The 20,774-nt window shown below is 50.0% G+C and overlaps 8 protein-coding genes across 8 annotated transcripts; 3 read left to right on the top strand and 5 right to left on the bottom strand.

Moving 5' to 3' along the window:
- Positions 1-112: 112 nt before the first annotated feature.
- On the top strand, positions 113-2,831 carry P175DRAFT_0501604 (putative AMP-binding enzyme). The gene is made up of 5 exons (XM_040897206.1): positions 113-399; positions 471-652; positions 706-961; positions 1,034-2,624; positions 2,700-2,831. The coding sequence occupies exons 2-5, from the start codon at positions 479-481 to the stop codon at positions 2,803-2,805; spliced, it is 2,127 nt and encodes a 708-aa protein (XP_040752362.1). The 5' UTR covers positions 113-399; positions 471-478; the 3' UTR covers positions 2,806-2,831.
- A 214-nt stretch (positions 2,832-3,045) lies between these two features.
- P175DRAFT_0557654 (uncharacterized protein) lies at positions 3,046-4,246 on the top strand (the record flags this gene model as incomplete). Its single annotated transcript, XM_040900788.1, has 3 exons — positions 3,046-3,683; positions 3,808-3,900; positions 3,999-4,246. Exons 1-3 carry the CDS (start codon positions 3,086-3,088, stop codon positions 4,244-4,246), a joined length of 939 nt encoding a protein of 312 aa, XP_040752361.1. The 5' UTR covers positions 3,046-3,085.
- Positions 4,247-4,716: 470 nt separating this feature from the next.
- On the bottom strand, positions 4,717-5,840 carry P175DRAFT_0509473 (uncharacterized protein; the record flags this gene model as incomplete). Its single annotated transcript, XM_040898431.1, has 2 exons — positions 4,717-5,680; positions 5,707-5,840. 2 exons carry the CDS (start codon positions 5,838-5,840, stop codon positions 4,717-4,719), a joined length of 1,098 nt encoding a protein of 365 aa, XP_040752360.1.
- Positions 5,841-5,974: 134 nt separating this feature from the next.
- On the bottom strand, positions 5,975-9,519 carry P175DRAFT_0240432 (WD repeat protein). Its single transcript, XM_040892672.1, has 2 exons — positions 9,188-9,519; positions 5,975-9,125 (listed from the first exon to the last, which is right to left on the bottom strand). Exon 2 carries the CDS (start codon positions 9,099-9,101, stop codon positions 6,258-6,260), a length of 2,844 nt encoding a protein of 947 aa, XP_040752359.1. The 5' UTR covers positions 9,102-9,125; positions 9,188-9,519; the 3' UTR covers positions 5,975-6,257.
- A 750-nt stretch (positions 9,520-10,269) lies between these two features.
- Positions 10,270-11,357, bottom strand: pmp47 (putative peroxisomal membrane protein Pmp47; the record flags this gene model as incomplete). Its single annotated transcript, XM_040898430.1, has 3 exons — positions 10,270-10,385; positions 10,444-11,168; positions 11,236-11,357. The coding sequence occupies 3 exons, from the start codon at positions 11,355-11,357 to the stop codon at positions 10,270-10,272; spliced, it is 963 nt and encodes a 320-aa protein (XP_040752358.1).
- A 1,608-nt stretch (positions 11,358-12,965) lies between these two features.
- P175DRAFT_0239674 (Rab family GTPase YPT1) lies at positions 12,966-14,564 on the bottom strand. Its single transcript, XM_040892671.1, has 5 exons — positions 14,202-14,564; positions 13,809-13,932; positions 13,657-13,704; positions 13,373-13,600; positions 12,966-13,256 (listed from the first exon to the last, which is right to left on the bottom strand). The coding sequence occupies exons 1-5, from the start codon at positions 14,210-14,212 to the stop codon at positions 13,062-13,064; spliced, it is 606 nt and encodes a 201-aa protein (XP_040752357.1). The 5' UTR covers positions 14,213-14,564; the 3' UTR covers positions 12,966-13,061.
- A 25-nt stretch (positions 14,565-14,589) lies between these two features.
- On the bottom strand, positions 14,590-18,246 carry P175DRAFT_0501595 (M1 family metallopeptidase). The gene is made up of 12 exons (XM_040897205.1): positions 18,140-18,246; positions 17,905-18,074; positions 17,405-17,829; positions 17,124-17,345; positions 16,950-17,067; positions 16,753-16,869; positions 16,671-16,696; positions 16,402-16,612; positions 16,273-16,343; positions 15,768-16,210; positions 15,493-15,705; positions 14,590-15,438 (listed from the first exon to the last, which is right to left on the bottom strand). The coding sequence occupies exons 1-12, from the start codon at positions 18,172-18,174 to the stop codon at positions 14,844-14,846; spliced, it is 2,646 nt and encodes an 881-aa protein (XP_040752356.1). The 5' UTR covers positions 18,175-18,246; the 3' UTR covers positions 14,590-14,843.
- Positions 18,247-18,740: 494 nt separating this feature from the next.
- P175DRAFT_0436415 (TFIIH/NER complex subunit SSL1) lies at positions 18,741-20,261 on the top strand (the record flags this gene model as incomplete). Its single annotated transcript, XM_040893799.1, has 3 exons — positions 18,741-18,967; positions 19,041-19,376; positions 19,457-20,261. 3 exons carry the CDS (start codon positions 18,741-18,743, stop codon positions 20,259-20,261), a joined length of 1,368 nt encoding a protein of 455 aa, XP_040752355.1.
- Positions 20,262-20,774: the final 513 nt, after the last annotated feature.

The raw sequence follows: 20,774 nt of genomic DNA, 5'->3' as shown, positions 1-20,774 counted from the left end.
AGACTACCTAGGTGCATAACTTACCCTCGGTAACTACCTAGAACTGGCAAGTGCAAGAATAAAACATCATTAGACAAGATTCAAGAATGTACCGAGGCCCATCTGCTGTGGAGCAAAAGAGTGCAGCCACTTATGTATCCATCAGCTTTCCCGAACCCCCATAATTTGCCTTCATGGAGAACAAGAACGGAATCAATGACTAGAATGTGATCGTGCTCTCTCCATCTTCCCCTTTCTTCTCTTTCTCTTTCTCTTACTCTCTCTATTCACCTCTTTTTTTTATTTCCTACCCCACGCTTGTCCATCTCCCCTTCTTTCTTATTATTCCCGCTGCCTCCGGATTCGGGCGACCCGTTCCTCCCTTTCTTTCCTTGTCCTCTAGGTATATTCGGTGATTAGGTTGGTTTCGTATCCCATTGACCATTTCATTTGCCCTCCTAGCCGTAACTGACCGGTGTTTTCGGAATCAGGAGCAACCATGTTCTTCTCTCAAGACCCTACACACTTCGTCCGCGCCGCGGAACTCAGGCAGGAACCTCCAAAGGGCACTCCTTACTCTGTCGCCATCCCAGGCAGCGAGCAGCCCGGACGCAGCCCCGTCTATCGTACATGGAACGCACAGAAGGAACTCGTCAAGACGCTGGACCCTAAGGTACGCGATCCCCTTTCTACCTTTTTTTTTTTTCTACTGAATCGATTGCATAGGTTACCACGGCCCATGATATGTTCGAATCGACCGCAACCCGTCTTCCCAAATCAGACTGTTTTGGATGGCGTCCATACGACCCCGTCACAAAGACTTATGGCCAATACCAATGGATGGATTACGAGACCGTCCAGAAGCGACGCACTGTCTTGGGTGCTGGTTTGGTGGAGCTTCATCACAAGCACGGTTGCGCTCGCCTGGGCCAATACGGTATTGGTCTCTGGTGCCAGAACCGACCGGAATGGCAGATTACAGGTATCATCTCTCTAACTTGCCCGTGGTGAAGGGAAAAAAAAAAAAAAAAAAAAAAAAGCTAACGGGGTTTAGATCTGGCATGCATGTCCCAGAGCCTGTACTCCGTCTCGATCTACGATGTCCTCGCTTCCGACGCTACAGAATATATCATCAACCACGCAGAATTGAATTGTGTTGTGGCTTCTTTGCCTCACATCCCCACATTGATCAAGCTGAAGCCCCTGTTGCCTGATCTGAAGATGATTATCTGCTTGGATCCTCTGGATGCGGGAGAAGAGAACGGTCACTCTAAGCGCGCGCTCCTGGAGTCTATGATTGCGCAGCAGGATCTTGCGCTTTACACCATGGACCAGGTGGAGCAGCTTGGCGCCGCCTCTGGCCGTCCCTGCAACCCTCCCAAGGCCTCCGATATCGTGACCGTTAGTTATACCTCTGGCACCACCGGCGCCCCCAAGGGCGTGGTGCTGACCCACGAGAACGCGGTCTCGGCGACCTCCTCCGCTCTGGTTACGATCCCGCAGGCCCGTGGCGATACAATCGCATCGTACCTGCCCCTGGCGCACATTTTCGAACGGTTGACGGAACATGCCGCCTTATGGGCTGGGGTTCGTATCGGATTCTTCCATGGAAACATCCTCGAGCTGGTTGACGATCTCAAGATGCTGAAGCCCTCTGCATTCGTGTCGGTCCCCCGCCTCTACAGCCGGTTCGGAACTGCCATCCGTGCTGCCACCCTCGATGCCCCGGGATTCCGGGGAGCGCTCTCCCGACACGTTGTTGCAGCCAAGACTGCCAACCTGGAGAACCCCGACCCGAGCAAGGCCACGGTCCGGCATGCTCTGTACGACCGCATCTGGGCCAAGAAGGTTGCCTCGGCTATTGGTCTGGAGCGCGTGAGGGTCATGGTTTCTGGATCCGCACCCTTGGATCCTTCTCTGCACAACTTCCTGCGCGTGGCTATCGGGGCGGATTTCAACCAGGGGTACGGCTTGACCGAGTCGTATGCTATGGCGTGTGCCCAATCGTCGAAGGATTTGAGTTCAGGCAACTGTGGCCGCGTGGCTCCTAGCACAGAAGTCTGCTTGTTGTCTCTTCCCGACATGGAGTACTCGGTTGATGACAAGCCCTTCCCCCGCGGTGAGCTGCTCCTGCGCGGCCCCAACGTTTTCCGCGAGTACCTGAAGAACCCGGAGGAGACCTCCAAGGCCATCACTGAGGATGGATGGTTTCGCACCGGCGATGTCTGCACCATTGATGATATGGGCCGTGTTATCATTATCGATCGCCGCAAGAATGTCCTCAAGCTCGCGCAGGGCGAGTATATTTCGCCGGAGCGCCTGGAGGGTCTCTGCATGTCCGAGCTAGGCTACTTTTCGCAGGCCTACATCCACGGGGACAGTGTGCAGACCTTCTTGATCGGCGTCTTTGGCGTTCAGCCTGAGCTGTTCGCTCCCTTTGCCAGCAAGGTTCTCGGCCAGACCATCGAGGCGACTGACCTGGAGAGGATCAAGGCCGTGCTGAACGACGACAAGATCCGTAAAGCCGTGCTGAAGGATCTCGAGCGGGTGGCCAAGAAGCACAGGCTTGCCGGATACGAGAGGGTGAAGAACTGCGCTCTGATGGTTGAGCCATTTACAGTTGACAACAACCTGTTGACACCCACGTATGTTGTTTTTTTTACCTTACCTTCCCCCGCCATATTCTCTCGGGATGAAACAAACTAACAGCATTGTTGCAGTCTCAAGCTTAAGCGACCTCCTGTTGTGAAGCAATATCGCCAGCTTCTGGATCAGCTCTATGCGGATGCGATTGAAGAACAGTCTGCTCCGAAGGCCAAGCTGTAGATTTTGATAGATTTTTTTTTTTTTTTACTTTGGTTGTACATACATATGTTCTCGGTTCGTCCAGTAGTATTCTTATTCATGTATGAGGTTTTAGCATTGTGTATATCATCATATGATTTAAAATCCAGTAGATGATTTCCACTTATTTTGTAGGAATACAGAGAGAGAGAGAGTAACTTTGGGAAAGCTTGGCATCCTCAGCGCAGCCTCTCCTCCTTCTTCCTTCCAAGCTCCCATCACCTCTCTACCTACCACAGCTCAACCCCAAAGAATACACAAAATGAAACTACCATCATTATACCCATCCATCCTCCTCCCGCTCCTCTTCTCCCTCCCCACCCCGGCCGTCTCCGCGTCTTCCCTCAAAATCGTCATCCCCCCTTCCACCCTGCTCCCAAACCCGCACTCCCTCCCACCCGGAACCCACGCAACCCTCACCTCCCTCTCCCGGCCCCTGGATCCCTCCGCGTCGTCGAGAGAACAACCCACCCGCAAAAGCATCCTCAAGGCCCCGCTCACCCGCGCCGCCTCGTTCGTGTTCGATCTCGCCCTGAACGCCCCCGCCCCCGCCACCACCAATGCCGCAGCCCAGTCTTCGTATCTCCTCGATATCCGGGCCCCGGAGTACGTCTTCGCGGCGTATCGAGTCGACGTCTCCAGCGAGGGAGAGCTCCTCGGCGTCTGGGAGACTTTTCGCGGAAATGCCTGGGAGAATACGGGGGTGGAGAAGTTTTCGTCTTCCTCGAGCTCTGCTTCCACTTCTGAATCCGAATCTGAATCTGAATCCGAGTCATCACGCTCTGCGTCCAGTGCCGATGTGATTATCATCGATGCCAAAGTGCTCGGGAAGAAAGCGTTCTATGAGATTCGTCCCAAGTGTATGTTTTTGTTCCCCCCCCCCCCCCCCCCCTCTGATTCTTGTTTCTTGTTGGGTGGATGGATGGATGGCTGTGTGTGTGTGTGACTTCACTAACTAACTATCTAACTAACGGTAACTAATAGTCTCGCCCCTGGCGCTCTTTAAGAATCCCATGATTTTACTGGCCCTCGTTGCCTTGGGGTTCACTTTTGGAATGCCCAGGCTTATGGAGAATAGTACGTTTCTTTTTCTTTTCGTTTCTTTCTATCTGCTAGCTGGCTCTAGCTATTTCTCGGACTTGCCACGAAGAACGGTTCGCTAATTGACTAACCAGTGGACCCCGAAATGCGCGCCGAATTCGAGAAACAGTCTCGCGCCTCTCCGCTTTCCGGCGCCGCCTCGGGTGCCATGTCCGCTGGGGGCCCGGCGAACTTTGATCTGGCTGGTTGGATGGCTGGCCAGGCTGCCCCTGCCCCTGCCCCTGCCCCTGCGTCTGGCGCTGGCGCTGGAGATGGCGAGGTGGCTGGATCTCGAGGGGCTGCGAGTGCGAGGGATAACCGGGGTGCGGCGCGGAGACGATAGCTTGCGATGAATGTTCGATAACGAAACCAGGTATGGTTAGGATTATTCTAGATGGGGGGGGGGTAGGTATATATATATATACAGAGTATGAACTTGCACACATTACAGTTTATCCTTCATTCATCTTTCTTTTTCCTAGGCAGATAGAAAATGTCGTCTCTGTACAGTATATCTTGTCTAGTACAGAAGATAAGAGTCAAAGTAAAGAAACGAGGCAGCATTAGATTGGAACGCAACGAACAAACGCCAAGAAAGGATACCTATGCCAACCCAGCTCCTCAATTATACAAAAACCATAACCAAACATAGCTTGCATAGCTTGCATAGCATGCATAGCATGCATAGCGAATATAGCATTAGCGCAATCATCATCATCATCATCATCATTGTTGTTGTTGTCTGCACCACCACATCATAACAAACCGAACCAAGCTGAAAAAAGAGAGAGAGAGAGAGAGAGGCTAGGCCAACTAGAAATCACCACCATCGAAATCGCCACCGCCATAATCACCGCCATAATCACCGCCATAATCGTCATGGTCATCAAACGCATCAGCTAGCAGCATCCCACCTAGCAATCCACCACCAACACCCAACGCCGCCGCTCCGGCCATGCCCATCCCCCCGCCCCCTGTCCGTCGCGCAGGCTGCTGCTGCTGCTGCTGCTGCATTGCAGGGTAATAATACCCCTGCGGCTGTTGCGGATACCCTCCATAACCTCCATACTGCTGGGGCGGGTAGCCTCCATAGCCCTGGTGAGGGGGACCAGACCCATACCCCTGAGGCGGATAGCCCCCGTACCCTTGGTGCGGGGGGTAATGTGGTTGGGATGGTTGGGGGGATGGTTGTTGCTGGTATTGCTGTGGAGGAGGTGGTCGACTTCCACTAGAGCTTGACTTGCCCATCAATTTACTGAAGAACCCCTTTTTGCCCTTGTTGCTCCCACTGAGGGAGGAAGGGGTGGTTCCCGGTGCTGGTGGCGCTGCGGCTTGTTGGTACGAGTCCCCTGCGGAAGCACCGGGGCCGCCGCTGCTATAGTAGGAATCGGCTGCCCCCCTCGTCCCCGAGGAATGAGCCTTCGCATCCTCCTCAGCCTGTAACCTCGCTGCGAGCTCTGCGTCGGATTCCTCGCTCGGTCCTGCAGCTTTGGACCCCGGAATTGAGTCACTACTATGACTGTAGGGATTATTCGATGACAGATGCGCCTTTTTCTTCTCTGAGTCTGAGGCACTCGCGAGCGCAGAGGGGTTGGCGGGTCCGGATTCCTCGTAGGAGGGCGGCGGCGGTGCAGCACTGGAGTCTCGATCGTGATGATGGGTGGAGGACGACGAGGGTGTTGGGGATGTTGCTGGTGGAGGGGGCCCGCGGGGAGGAGGAGGACCAGCGGAGGGTTTTTCCCATTGGGATTTGCCGGTTGCGAGGTTGATGTAGAACCTGGAATTCATGTTAGTGTCTCTCACCTCCTTGGATGGTTTAATGGGTCAAATAGAGACAAGGGTGTGTCATACCACTGTTGGTAGTTGTCGTCGAACTGGGCTGTCCATCCCTCCGGGACGGTAGGAGGAGGGGGACCGGAAGGCGGGGCGAACGACATCAATAGAGATTTAATAAGAATCCAGGGGGGTTAGAGTATAATATCCTCTGAATCACAAAGGAGAAGGTGATGTGGAAGAAGAAGAAGAAGAAGAAGAAGAAGAAGTAACGGGCCTGGTGAGGTGCGGGGGGAACAGCGGATCCTGGAATTTATCACTTGTTCTTTCGCACGCCAAAGAACCATTAATAAGAGGTGCGGCGGTGCACAACACTCAAGATTTCACTGGTGGACGGGATTCGGAGGGCCGCCAGGCTTCCCAGATTCTTCTTCTTAGCAAGTTCTGGGCGTTGGATTGGCACTGTCGAGGTAGGTAGGTGGCTGTGTGTCTAAGCCGCTGGCTGACTGCTGGCCCTATACATATTGAATTACATGCGCTCAGGAATCGGTATAACTTCTCGCTATATTTTCATTTTGTGACTAGGATTGCCCAGAGGGAATATTCGGACTGATCTCGCCGCTTTCTGGCCACCAAAAGTCATCCTCCAGATCCTCCAAGACATGTTGCAAATCTTCTTCACCTTTGAAGTTTTGCCTGCGGTATTCCTTAGGAGCTTCACGAGGGGTTACAGGAACGCTCGATTCAGAATCATGGTTGGTAAGGTCAATGATCTCAGCTTCGACTTGGGTGAGGAGAAGCGGCGATAAAACTGCTTTCTGGAGTCTCCGTTTATTCTTTGGTGAAGCCTGGAAGTCAGAACCATCGATATCGTCATCACTCTCGGCAGATATATCAATGAAATTGCCGTTCCCAAATGCCACTGTTCTGGCGCCTACATCCTTTTTTTCCTTGCGTCTCTTATTCTTGCCCGGTCGTTGATTCCGCATCTTCGAGACTAGAATGCAACCTTCCACATGTCTTTGATCCTTTTCGCTAATCCCCTTTCGGTATTTAGGTTCCGGACCAGAGAGTTGGCATATCTCGCGCTCTGGAATCAGCGGCGTATTTGCAATCTTGTCGGCTGGAGTGCCATCTGGCCTAGCCCAGGCTGCAAAAGGACCTTTATAACGCGGCCCCTTCCCCGGTCCGAAGATAGGATGCTGCTCAAGCTCTCCAGAGGCTATCAGCTCCCGGGCTGGCATCGCGTGTGATTCAGAGTCTGATTCGGATTCTGGGTTGATCGAAGAGGGGCTTTCGATAAATCGCATGGTCAAGTCGTCCCCGGTAGTGAGAGGCCCAGTAGATAGAATGTGTACCCCCCCAGAGCTATCCCCAATCAAAAGGTTTGACTTATCGTTCGAGAAAGCACCACAAGTAATTTCCTCCTGGAAAGTGAACACATCTTGTATAAGCACATCCTCTGGAGACAAACGGATATCCCACCTCTTTAATACACCATCAGAGGCGCCTGTATAGAGTTGGTCCATTCCATCACCCCACAGGTGTAGCCTTACACCCACGTCTGCCTGTTCTCTGGTCATGGTTTCATCGAGCTGGTTGAGGGCCCGACCATGCTGTAGTCGATGTACAATATTTCCAGCCTTTCTGCAATCCCAAACATAAGTAACACCATCAGTGCAGCTGGCAGCAACGTAATTAGCGTTCAAAGGACAGAATGCGACTTCGTTCATATCCAGAGCTGGACACTCGAGCTCCATTGTGCGGGTCCTAAATCTAATGGGCTCATAGATACTGACAACAGACCGTGTGTTTCTACCGGCTAATTGACCAGCAGAGCTTGCAGTAACAAAGGTTGGTAGTGCGGGATGCCATTTGATGTCAAATATGGTTTGCGAATTTGGAGTATAATATAAGGGTGTGGCTGTTGATTCCCCTATCTGCCAAGCCGCAAGAAGGCCACTGGCAGATATGCCATCATCCTTCTCAGCCATCCCGGCAAGTAGAATATTCTTGGTTGGTCCATTAATTCCCCACGCTAAGGAAGTTGGTGACAGTTCAATCTCTTTCTTGGAGCGTGGGCGTGGAAGCTCGAGAGCAGTGTACTGGGACTTCTTGATGTCCCATAACCCTATCGAGCGCGTTCCCGTCGCTAGAACATTCTCGTTCAGGTTTGATCGGGCCATGACGACTACTTTCGAGTCGTGCCGTAGGGTCTTATAGCATGTGGCCTTGTCCTTAGAGACGTCCCAAAGTCTCACTGTTTTATCGTAGCTGGCAGTATACAACGTATCTTGGTGCCACTCCACAGCGGTGACACTCATAAATAGTCGAGAATCGCCCATTATCCGGCTTGCAGCATTGCGATTTAAATCAAGAGGGACCCAGTGATCGGGGAGCTCATAGAGAAGGTTTTTGGTTATATCACCTAGTATGAGATTGTTCTTCCTGTTGTACTGCAGATTATGCTCATCGCATTGTGCTGCTGCACCCGCAGCAAACCTAGTTCCGTCAGGCGACCATGCCAGAAATTCAACATCATTTGAGGCGCCTTTCCAGCTTTTTGAAAGCTTGAAATTGCTCATCAGGTTTGAACGCAAATGATCCACTTTATGCCCCAACTCTCGTTGCATTAACAGACTATCCCGAGAACTGAATGGTCGCCTACGCGCCGCCTGTTGAAGAGGCGGTGGGCGTGGGATAGAAGTAGTAGGATGGTTCGGCAAAGACTTTGGTTTTCGCGAAGAGCGGGGCTTGATCTCCTCTGCTTCCTCATCCCAAGACTCGCCGATATGGAGTGGTGCGTAATAATTTGTTGGGCCACTTTTTGGACGACACGAGCGCCGCACCCGAGGTTCCTGGGGGGGGCTTCGGGCCTGTGACGATTGCGGGCTCTGTCTTCTCACGGAACTTGATCCTTTTTCTCTAGTGGCCGGTAAAACAACTTTCCTGTCGCTGGTAGGTCTAATATTCATCACTGAGTGTCCCAATCCAGTCGAGGGTTGCGAAGCTCGTTGAGGACGCATCTGGGTGTTTCCACGGGGTATTTTGACCCTGTTTTGAGGTGGTTGTGCCTGGCCATCATTTTGTCCTGGTGTGGATATCTGGAAGAAAGGATTCTGTCTCCTTGATGAGGACGGACGGGTCACCAGGTCACCATGGGGTTTCTGATTCGGTTTGGAAGCATGTTCTGGCGTTGGTTCATTCCAATCATTTCTCACGGACACGTCTTGTAGAGCGGCATGTGTGTGGGACGAAGCGCCATGACGATGAGAACTTCCTAGCGAAGGGTTCTGCGCATCGTGCGAAGAGCTTCTCATAAACTGCGAGAGCAGAGACTCGGACTCCTGGATCATAGAAGGGTCGTCAGATCCCAAAAGCAAAGGGCTTGGGGAGTAGGAGAACGAGGAAGGTTCTTTTCCCATGTCCAAGCAAGGTTAGGGGGTACACTAGGAGGAGAAGGAAAGCTGTAAGCACGGAGTTTGAGAGTAAGCTAGCTAAAGACACTCACCAGATCTTCAATGATATCTCTATACTTGGGTGTTCAAATATTCAAATAGAAAGCTGCATGATCCCAACAAACTTTTGGTGTGCGCATGGATCCTCACTGCGTCCACATGGATGATGACACCCCAGTAGTTTCTCGTTAAACACAAATGCAAACGTGTAATAGCAAGCCGTAAGCTAGTTTGGTTGATGCAAGATGCTAGTGAAGAGCTTTGCATTTACAAGCAGGGTAGTATCGTCATCACCCGTTCCGACTCCCAAGGATAACTGTGTTCTCCAGGCTCATCAAGGTCGCTTGGAAGGGAGACGCCGAAGGACAGATGTGTTGCAAAGGCCATAAACAACCTAGATTGTGGAAACGTGACTGCAAGAGATACACCAACATCATAGTTAGATTGGAAATGAGAGCGGTACAAGAAGATTCGACTTACATGCAAATCATGTAAGGCTGGGGGGTTGTGCGGCTAGCAATCTGTATCTTCGGAGTCGCGAGACTTGGGCACAATAAGTGAGAACCTGCTCCAGGGTCTAGAGAGAGGAATCAAGTTCCCAAGTGTAGACAAAGAAGAGTTGGAGCTGGACGCGTGAACGCGCGGGAGTCAGTATTTCCTAAATTGGTAGGCGGTCGATACTATTTTTCTGGGGACGAGGAGGATGAATTACTCCACCGTTTTGGGATTTCTTTTCTTCTTCTTAAAATGCGGAGAGCACTGGTGGCGCCGGGGGTAAATTACTTTTTGGTAACAACAAAAGGAATCGTACACACGAAGGAAGACTATATACATGATATGGCAGCAGGGACAAATGCAGCTTTCGCCTCCACTCCTGCATTAGGGCTGCTCTCTGTATCTCGCTAGGGATTGACCGCAATGGAACCCTCGGATACTCATATAATGGAGCCATTTTTTTTTTCTTTTTTTAAATGTGATTGATAAACAAGCGCCGGTTTAGACTAGCAGATCTAAATATGCAGGCCAGACCTTACGGCATGAGAGGCAAGGTCGGTCCGCCTTCCACCATGGCTGCATTGTTTGGGATATAGAAGTGCTTGGAGGTTCCGTTCCACTGCACGAGAAATCGCTTCCGTTATTTAGAGACACGGGCCCTTTTGCGGAGGTTTACCATAATTTCATATAGGACATCCTTGAAGGCAAACAAAAATGCCGCAGTGATTGCGCTTTGGGTGACCTTGGGGACGATTCCTGTAGTTCGCTGTCAGTCCCGAATGCGGTGATCCTCCCGGAGTAAAATCTAACTTGCCTTTGTACAAACCAGAATAGCCCTCCTCCTTGATGATTCTCTTTAGGCTGCCGTTCAAGGTCTCCTTGGGGCCATCCTTGCTGGCAACATGCATCCGGCTCTTGACAGTGATATAAGGATATGTGATTGAGGTAGCCATAATTTTGCCGAGGGCGCCTAGGTAGAAGGCGTCCTTTGGCGTCATACGCCTGCGCCGTTCCACCATGTTCTTCAACTGCTCGAAGATGGTATACTGCAAGATAGGGTTAATCACTAGGATGAGAGCTGGCAGGACACCAGCAAAGAGAGCCTTGGGGCCTTCTTGTTTAAGCAACTCCATGAGCGTGCCAAATGTTGAGGTACGCGGTTTCTTGGGAGCATCAGGAAGGGACTGGCTGTCTTCGGACTGGCGTGCGGTCATTCTGGTGTTGATAACCCAAATAGGGTTGGTAATCAAGACAGTCGCGCTGCCCGCGATTGCACCCGCAATCATTGACTCCGCCGTCGAGAGTTTTTTCGATCGACCTGCTTTCACAGCAGCCCTCTCGAAGGCTGAACGAGTCCATTCGTACCAGTAGTAATACACAAAGTTTGTAACACTAATGCCAAACAGTGCGGATTCAAGGCCGGAGTAAAGCCCACTAATTCCTTCCCTCTTGACAATAGAGCGAATAGCATCGATGGTGGAAGACTGAGCACGCTTGGATTCAACTTGGGCTCGAGTAGAAAGAGTAATCAGCGGATAGCTACGAGGAGGCCAAAGACGTGTTAGATATCTTCAAGTCGAGTGCGGGAGACGTTGGACCCACGTACGTTAGCACCATCGATAGGATACCACCCCCAGACCCTGCCAGGGCGTGGGCTATGTTGTCACTTTGCTGCAGCGCTGCAGATGCAGCTACTTTCGTTGGGTCCTCAACCTTGGACAGAGACATTGTGGATATTGATAGGTCAGATCCTTGAAGATTTGGAATGTATTGAGGCAGCGATCTTGCACGTTGATGCTTATCGGTCAAATTGCACTAGTTATGTAAGTTATATCGACAGGTTATAGTTCCACAGGCAAGGTTGTAAGGAGTGAAAGAATCCCTAGTATTCAAAGAGAATTGGAAGGGAAAGAGAAAGGAGCCACAGACAAGGAGTGATATAGGAAAGACAATCGGAATGAAATGAAGGGGCAGCTTGGGAATGGACTGAAGATGTTTGGATCGGGTTGGCTTGGGGAATGATGATTTTCATGACGTTTCTCCCGAATCCTGGGCCTCGGCTGATTCCAACCGGGCCGGTCGATTCCTCCTTCACCCGTTTTACCCTCACTCACTCTCTATTTTAGTACAAGAACATCAGGACATCTCTCTCTCTCTCTCTCACTAACTCTCTCTTTTTATGAAACTGCTTAGGCTAACTATTTCTTACAGCTTCATGAATTACCAAGAATACTCCTCCTGTGGTCTACAACGATCCGGTTGATGAGAGATTATAGTACCTGAAGTGTGAAGCGCAACATGTGGCCACCGCCGCGGTGAACTTCCTTAAAAACGGTGTCTAGTTCGACCTAGGCTAGGGCCGAGGTTGAACCTGTGGATATGCATACATTAGTACGGAGTAGTTACTTCTTAACCTTCGAGTAGGTACAGCTATCTCCGCTTAGAATAACCATACCTATGGAAAAGATGAGGCCCTGCATGTGAGAGCAACATGTCCAACGTAGTTGGCTGGTCCAAATCATATGGTCAATTTAACCCTTTTTAAAAAGCCCATTTAATCTTCACCCACAAGACTTTGGCTGATATTTTGTTGGAGGGGGGAAGGTGGGGGGGGGCTTTAAAACTAGACCCTGGTCCATGTCGAGTGACTAGAGTCACTAGACTATTGGTTTTTTTTTCTTCTTCTTCTTCTTCTTCTCGTTGGACTATGGTGACAATGTCACCAACATCGTGAGAATTTTCTGTCGGAATAAATCGTTACACATACAGTTAAAACAAATCACGGGAGGGCTCAACATAATTACTCAAATCCATTCAAATGAAGAACATTACCCACAATATCTCGAGTTGCCTAGTGTCTCTCTAATCTACGCCCCATCTTCAAAGTCTCTCTGTATCATAATAGCCCCCGGTAGTCCTGTGGCTGTCCCGATAGAACACAAGAAGACCAGCTGCAGGACAATAACAACTTACAATCTAGGGTTTATCACCAAACAAGCAGGTCCACTAATCATTCATGCGTTCCCCATTAATTGAGCCTGACAAAATACGCAAGGAATCCAACCTAAGAAACATTTGAAGAAAATGGATGTAAAAGATGCCATAAGAGAGCCGCAAAACAGAAACAGAAAACAAACACGAGGGAAAGGGAGGAAATAGAAAGAGAAGAAGGAGAGAAAATAGGGTGGTGATCGGTGGTGGGATCCTGTATAAAGACAAAATGTAGACCGGCCCAGGCATGACGGAGAATAGAAGTACCCCCAACACTCATCCCCAGCAAATTAAAACTGATCAATACCGTTCGTTCGTACCATGCGAAAGGGTGGGTAAAATCGCCAAACACCGGGAAGCAGATCGGAAGTCCCTTCGATGGGTATACTTCCCCAGCGCCAACTTGGTGTTCAACAACACATGGTTCGTGTCATGATTCGTCTAACAGCAGCCACCTGCGGAACCAGATTGAACGCCTTGTCCCTGGCCAACCTGCACGGTCGGCTTGTTGTTGACGGTCGCAGTGCCCATTCGCTCCTTAATCTGGCGGGCCATGGTTAGGAAGGCTTGCTCGACATTGGAGGCGTTCTTGGCAGAGGTTTCCAGGAAGGGGATTCCAAGGCTATCCGCAAATTCCTAGAAAGCGGAAAGAAAACCAGTAAGCAGCAGTCGAGTGGGAAATATGCGATCGATGGGCAAGGGAGGGGAGAGGCGACTATCAGTAATTTGGGTAGGTCATAGGGAAAACAAACCTTCGCAACGGTATACTCCACAACCTTCTTGTCCTCCATATCGCTCTTGTTACCCACAAGCAGCTTGTTGACACCTTCGGTCGCATAACGGTCGATCTCCTGGAGCCACTGCTTGACGTTGTTGAAAGAATCCATATCAGTTACATCGTAGACGACACAGATGCCGTGAGCACCACGGTAGTAAGACGATGTGATGGTTCGGAAGCGCTCTTGACCGGCAGTGTCCCACTATCAAAAGACTGTCAGATATATTCGCCATCAGTAAGGTCATCGGGTTCTCATACAATCTGGAGCTTCACTGTCTTGCCATCGAGCTCGATGGTGCGGATTTTCTACCATCAACCAGTCAGTATATCTCATCGCCACGGGAATCCTTCATCTCCAAAAGTGACTGAAGCAGATCAAGAAATATTATGTCCGGAACAGGGGTACACACAAAATCAACGCCAATGGTGGAGATGTAGCTTTCCGTGTAGGTGTCGTCCGCAAATCGAAGAAGCAAGCAAGACTTTCCAACACCGGAGTCTCCGATAAGGAGAAGCTTGAAGAGGTAATCGTATCTATTAATGCGGTTAGGCCACTTTTGAAAGGGGGGGATAGATCGGGGGTCGTGGATTTCCGCCGCTGGACTGGGGTTGGGGGGGAGGGGGAACAAAGGATCCTAGATATACTCTGGTTGTTTGCAACAGAATCAGCAACGAGAGCGACAGAGACAGTGGAGAGGGTTCGTATATGAAAGCCAAAGGAGAGAAGAGGGCGCCATATTGTTGTGAGGAGTCGAATGGGCGGCCCTGGAGAATGTAGGCAGACGTTCGAGCACACTTACCACTCAGGATTCATATTGAAAGGAGGTGGGATGTCTGCTATCGAAGCAGTAGACTGGAAGGGAGAATCTAATAGGGGGTTGAAGCGAAGATAACAGCTGGTCCAACGAGAAGAGCGGCGAGATTGAAAGGATGTAAAGTAGCTTTGGAAGAAGTCGAGACAGATGAACTTCGGCGGTCTTTGAAATGGCGGTTGCGTTGCTGAGAGTGCAGGAGAGCAAACGAGCCCAGCGTGCAGGCAACCTGTGACCGTTTCACGTTTCCCCCCGACCCCCAGCCTATGACCTAATCAGGTCTAGTGCACCCATCCAAAGTAATTCTTCTCCATCTCCGTTTGTTTTTTTTTTAGATTTTTTTTTTAGATTTTTTAATCAAGTGAAGTTGACATTCACTGCTTTATCCGGACAGACATCTTTTTTTTCCCCTTCATGGGCGTTTGTTCCCTCGTGACTGGCTTCGTTATCATTCTGGGGATGGACCAGTACGTACGCTACGTGGCAATCGATAACGATAGATACAATCATTGAATAACTAGTTATTAGCATCAGCTGCCTAGCTTACTTACTTAACCTTTCCCCTGCTGAGATAAGGCCTTGAATTTCTGCTGTAAACCATCGGTACTCTTTTTTGGTTACGTCCCCCAACGTTCAAGCATAACCATGGGCTTGAAGCCACTCCAACACTAGCTTCTCCTCTCTCTCCTTGTAGTTTGCGCTGGTCCGGATACTGTCTGCAACGATCACCAGGGCGCGATCATACGCACTAGTGTCCTTATTCTTGAAGAATGAAGCAATGTCAGCTGCAACACTATGGTCCGCAAACTTCGACAATCCCATCCGCACAAATCGCTCAAAGACGACATTGTTCGCGGAAAGGCGAGCTTCAACAGCGGTCCAGTTGTTCTTGATGTACTCCCACAACAGACTTCGGACCTTCGAGTTGGCTGCCAGGGAAACTGCACCATTGTGGACATCCTGGATTGCAACCTTGTCGGAAAAGACGAAATCCAAGTAATCGTTGACGAGCTTCGCATCTTTCGTGCGTCCAAGAGCAGACAGGCAAATTTCCTTGCCATCAACGGAATCTGTCTTGAGATATTCGTCCTTCACAGCGTCAAACTCAAGTTGGCTGCCGTCCGAAATAGCGATGCTGAAAATTGTAGAGCGCAAGTTGGTGTGGACCGCATTCCTATCTTTGGCGGTAGCCCAAAGATTGAAGCGCCGCTTAGCCTCGGCCATAATGCTAAAAATGCCCATTAGTTTTGTCTGGCAATGAGAATCTCGAGGATTGAGGTACCTTTCGTGGCCAGCGAGACCAGCCATAGCAATCAGAAGCTTCCGAAGCTGGACAGTAAGATAATCGTCTTCGGGCTTGAACTCCCAACCAATCTTGTCTGCAGCAGGGGATGACAGCTCGCGGGCAAATTTCTTCAGACCTTCGGCTACAGCTTCATTCTGCGCGAACGCCGAGCGCAGGTTACCAACAGAAGCCGAGATTTGGGACCAAACCCTGTGATGTCTGTCAGTAGATATACATGAATAGGCGGAACCGACAAAACAGGAATGACTAACAGGTAGTTCTGCTCTCTCTTGAAGCCCTCTAGGAGAGCCAACAACGCAGCGGTAGTACCCTCTCCAGATACCGCAAGAGCAGCAGCATCGCCGATCAAGCCAATCTTATCTTCAGTGCTCAACACATCAAGGGATTGGCCAAGCTTTTCGAGTCTAGCAGTAGAGTAGTTGGTCCGGTAAAATCCCGAAAGATTCTTGTTAATCTTGTAGAAAGAGTGTTGGCCGATGCCTTGAATAGTGTCCACCTTAGCAGTCAGGGCACGAGATGGCTGGGCGGCCAATTGAGAACCCGACTTGATGCCGAGAGGAATCCACCATGTTGTTTCATCCTCATCGGGTTTGGCGTCGCCCGTCGAGAGGAATCGGTTCTGGCGAATCCTGAGCTCGCCAGTCGCCTCCCCCACGGTAACAACAGGGAAACCAATTTTGCGGATCCAGGGGTCCTTTTTTCATTCTGATTAGAATATGAGGGGGGAAATATATAAAATAGTTTGCAATCACTCACCATAAAGCTGTTCACATCCTGGTTAGAGGCTTTGCTGAGTGCGGACCACAGATCATTTGTGGTAGCATTGCCTGTGTGCCCTCGAATTAGCAACAGCCATAGCAAGTGGGGATTGCTGTAGTCTCATACCGTACGCGTGATCCTTGAGGTATTGAGCAACGCCCTTGAGGAAAACTTCCTGACCAAGGTGATCGCTAAGCATGCGAATGACGGAGCTGCCCTTGAGATAACTGATATGATCAAAGATTTGATCAACCTCGAGCGCATTTCGAACAGGGACTTCGATGGGGTGGGATGCACGCAGAGAGTCGAGCTGGAACGCTTGTTGGACACCTTCAGCCTATGCAGCAGTCAACTTTCTGTTGAGAAATATCAAATTTACCTCGGGAATTGCGTACAACAAACTGGGACCAAACATTCCACTCTACGGGAGTATTAGAGACAAAGTAGTTCGTTATTCATAGAGAAGAAAAACTTTACCAGGATAGAAATGGTCAACAGCGAGCCAACCAACCCAGGTTGCAAAACCTTCATTCAACCAGAGTTCATTCCACCAATCCATGGTGACCAGGTTACCGAACCACTGGTGAGCCAGTTCTAAAGTTATTATTATTATTTTTTTTTTTTTTTTAGTTATCAATTCAAGCCTGTATAGAGTTTCCAGAAATGAGACTCACCATGAGCAACGACATAGGCGATTCGGTTTTTGTACCGGGTATCCGACTTGCCCTCATCGAAGAGAACGGCAGTGGTACGGTATGTCACCAGACCCCAGTTCTCCATAGCACCCATAGCCTGGTCATGTAATTAGTCCAAATGTAATGACTGACAGACATGGTTAGGCCACCTACAAATTCGTGGACAGCCAGCAGGTCTGCCTTAGGCAAGGGGTACTCGATTTCGAAAACTTCAGAGAAGTAATCGACGGTTCGGTGGGCACATTCGAGAGCGAATCGGGCCTGCTCTTTGAGACCCTTTGTTGTATAAACGCGAACAGGAATGCTCTTTCCTTGATATTTCCGCTCGGTCATCGCTTCGACATAGTCAAAGTCACCAATGGCCCAAGCCAGAAGCTAAAGCAACCGAGTGTTAGTGTTGATCGGGGATTGAGATATGACATCTGTCGACTAACATAGGTACTCATGACTGGGGTGGTCTCAAACGAAACGAACTTGAGCTCGGGCTTGCTACCAGCCCGCTCTGACTTGATTGGCATGTTGCTAAGGGCCGTTTGGCCCTTGGGGACTTCAATCTCAAAGTCGAATGTAGCTTTCAGATTCGGCTCATCGAAACAGGGGAACGCTCTACGTGCGTCGCAAGACTCAAACTGAGTGCTCAACATGTAGTGGAAATCTCCTTCCTTGGGAGTGTCAGGGGTGGGCTCAACGACAGGCGTGTACTTTGACCGGTAGAATCCAGCCATGGCATTGTTCATTGTCCCCGTAAACGAGATGGACACCACAACGTCCGACTGCGGGAGTTCCTCCGGGAATTTGAAGGTCACCCGTTCCGACTTCTGGTCATAGCTAATATCCGACGCTTTTGCCAGTTCTGCGCCTGCGATAATCCAATGATTGTCAGTTAAAAGCCTCGTAGTGAAAGAGCGGGCGTTGCCTCGTCGTGATCGCTTACCATCTGATCCCAAAACCACTGCCTGCTGGACGTCGATCTCCTTCGAGTTGAGGACGATTTCTTTGGTGGGATTGTTAACTTTGGAGTTGATTTTCACGATACCCTTATAGCTCCAGGATCCCCCGAGCTGCAGGTCGAAGAGGGAGATGTCATAATGGCGCGGCTGCACTCTAAGAAACCCCGTTAATTTCTAGTCGTCAGAGTTGCAGATCGAATAAATTAATTCTTAACTCACGCGCTGGGCAGAATATCTCTGTCCCCAGAGGCCATTGTACGAGCTTCAAAGGAACAGTGTCTTGTAGGATAGGATGAGATTACGGGCCTGGATGAACAAGCCGAGAGTGTGCGGGACGAGAGTAGTAGAGAACGAGAAGGAGGGGTTGGATGCGAGGAGGGGGAGGAGGGGCGGAAGCGAGATACAGAATGGAACGGTCGATTCGGTCGACGCAGGCAACAGACTGGTCGAGGAGGTCGGCCAACGCATTTGGTTGACGTGATACTACAACCTCTCCCCCACATTGAGTTGAGGGAGAAACTTGGGAACGGTTATTGTCGGGGGAGAAGAGAGAGAGGGTTGTTATTCCGATAATTAATTTATTTGCCCGAAGAAAGTCCTGGTGAGTGGATAATTAGCTTGAATCAGAGGAGACAACTAAATTCAGAGCTCCCCTTTTGTATTGGAGAGAGAGGAAGAAAAAAAGAGCAAAAAAAAAAAAAAACATGGTACGGGAAGCTCGGGTGGAGCTTGGGTCTTTCTTGACATTGACACCGATCCTAGCTTGTCACCCTCACGAGCCCAGTTACCAACTTTCTCCCGGACACTGCTCACAGACAACATGGCCGATTCAGATGAAGAGTACATTGGGGGGATCTCGGAAGATGAAGGGGATCACAATATCGTCTCAGGGTCTCGAGGAGATGCCGGTCAGGCTTCGAGACGAAAGAAACAGAGAGGTGGAGCAGAGTGGGAGGTCTCGCGAACATGGGAGACCTTAGTTGAAGGCGCAGATGGCACAATCAGCTCGACGGTGGAAGGACTTCTCGAGGCTAGTAAGAGGAAGAGGTAAGCCTATCTTAGGGGTAAAAACGCCTTCGAAATCGGCTAGGAAATCAATACTAAATTAATTGTCATTCAGGCTTCTCAAAGACACAACGCCGTTGCAGCGCGGGATTATACGCCATGTCGTATTGATTCTAGATTTATCACAGTCTATGATGGAGAAGGACTTACGTCCAACACGATATCTTCTCACACTACGGTACGCACAAGAGTTTGTGCGGGAGTTCTTCGAGCAGAACCCCATATCGCAAATCGGCGTTTTGGGTCTGAGAGACGGTCTGGCTATCCGAGTAAGTGATATGAGTGGGAATCCTACGGAGCACATCAGTGCAATCCAAGACCTGAGAAGCCAGGATCCCAAGGGTCTTCCCAGTTTGCAAAATGGACTTGAAATGGCTCGAGGTGCTTTGTTGTAAGTTCCTTTGAGTTGCAATCTGTACGCGTCATCGTTCTCTCTTTTTTCCTAGTCTAACTCTTGTTTCTATTCTACAGTCACACCCCAAGCCACGGCACTCGCGAAGTACTCGTTATCTTTGGCTCTCTCCTTTCCTCCGACCCCGGTGACATTCACCAGACTATAGCTACACTCATCAACGATAAGATCCGTGTTAGAATTGTCGGCCTCGCAGCCCAAGTAGCAATCTGCAGGGAACTATGTTCGAAGACAAACGGCGGCGATGATACCACCTACGGCGTAGCTCTCAACGAGCAACACTTCCGAGAACTAGTGATGGACGTAACAACACCACCAGCCACATACTCCCAAAAACAGTCCACGAACTCCCTTTTGATGATGGGCTTCCCATCCCGTACCATTGAAACATTCCCCTCTCTCTGCGCCTGCCACTCTAAACCCTCCTGTGGAGGCTATCTCTGCTCACGATGTAACAGCAAGGTTTGCGGCCTTCCTGCCGAATGCCCTTCCTGCAGCCTAACTCTAATCCTATCAACTCACCTGGCTCGATCTTACCACCACTTGTTCCCCCTGATGAACTGGGTGGAGGTTCCATGGCAACGTGCCTCACGCAGCACGGCCTGCTTTGCCTGTGGTATGCATTTCCCTGCGGTGCCTCCCAAGGAGCAATGGCACACAACAGAGAGTATAGCGAAGGGAATGAGCGTGAGCAGTCGCTACGAATGCACGGTATGCAAAAACCACTTCTGCATTGACTGTGATCTTTTTGCGCATGAAATTATGCATAATTGTCCTGGCTGTCAAAGCCAGATAACATCTGCACCACAGGCCGGTGTTTCCAACGGTCGAGATGGGTTAGACCAAATGGATACTTCGGTATAGCAGTTAAGATAATTTGCTATTCCAAGTAAACTCCCCTTTCCTTTTTTTTTTTTTTTTTTTTTTTTTTTTTTTTCCCCCGAGGGTGACAAAAAAAGGCTCATGAAGTAGATACATGATGATGATATGATACCACCGAATGAAAATCCAAAATACATATATATATATATATAACTCTTCTCTGCTCTCCTCAACCTCGGCTAAACTAAATCCCTCCGCAATCAAACCTACAGAAGTACGGAGAAACTGTGGGTGACGGTGGAAAGGGCTGAAATCGACGCTTAGAGAAGTTATTCGCAACACCTGAAAGTCTGAAACACGCGTGTTTCATTTAAAATTAAATCTTAGTTGACCTCAGGCCACCTACAGCCACCTCTTTAACATGCAACAACCACAGGCCTAGACCAAACTTTTGCCTTTTCACAATAACCACTTGGGCCAATTCCCTTCCCGGAGCACCTAAAACACCGTTCCATGATTCTCAAGATGGGAGAGATCTACGAGTACGCTTTTGCT

Source organism: Aspergillus ochraceoroseus (genome assembly GCF_002846915.1).
Source record: "Aspergillus ochraceoroseus IBT 24754 chromosome Unknown P175scaffold_4, whole genome shotgun sequence".
Taxonomy (NCBI): domain Eukaryota; kingdom Fungi; phylum Ascomycota; class Eurotiomycetes; order Eurotiales; family Aspergillaceae; genus Aspergillus; species Aspergillus ochraceoroseus.
The sequence above is the reverse complement of the archived record's forward strand: the minus strand, read 5'-3'. Positions and strand labels throughout refer to the sequence as shown.

Bases quoted from the DNA above. Each gene is read 5' to 3' on its own strand.
- P175DRAFT_0501604 (XM_040897206.1), top strand. From the start codon at position 479: ATGTTCTTCTCTCAAGACCCTACACACTTCGTCCGCGCCGCGGAACTC. The intron at 962-1,033 runs GTATCATCTCTC...AACGGGGTTTAG, and splicing joins ACCGGAATGGCAGATTACAG to ATCTGGCATGCATGTCCCAG. The intron at 2,625-2,699 runs GTATGTTGTTTT...GCATTGTTGCAG, and splicing joins AACAACCTGTTGACACCCAC to TCTCAAGCTTAAGCGACCTC.
- P175DRAFT_0240432 (XM_040892672.1), bottom strand. From the start codon at position 9,101: ATGGGAAAAGAACCTTCCTCGTTCTCCTACTCCCCAAGCCCTTTGCTT.
- P175DRAFT_0239674 (XM_040892671.1), bottom strand. The intron at 13,705-13,808 runs GTGTGTACCCCT...GGTTGATGGTAG, and splicing joins CCACCATTGGCGTTGATTTT to AAAATCCGCACCATCGAGCT. The intron at 13,601-13,656 runs GTATGAGAACCC...GTCTTTTGATAG, and splicing joins AGACAGTGAAGCTCCAGATT to TGGGACACTGCCGGTCAAGA.
- P175DRAFT_0501595 (XM_040897205.1), bottom strand. From the start codon at position 18,174: ATGGCCTCTGGGGACAGAGATATTCTGCCCAGCGC. The intron at 18,075-18,139 runs GTGAGTTAAGAA...GGGGTTTCTTAG, and splicing joins AGAGATATTCTGCCCAGCGC to AGTGCAGCCGCGCCATTATG. The intron at 17,068-17,123 runs GTAGGTGGCCTA...TTACATGACCAG, and splicing joins TGCTGGCTGTCCACGAATTT to GCTATGGGTGCTATGGAGAA.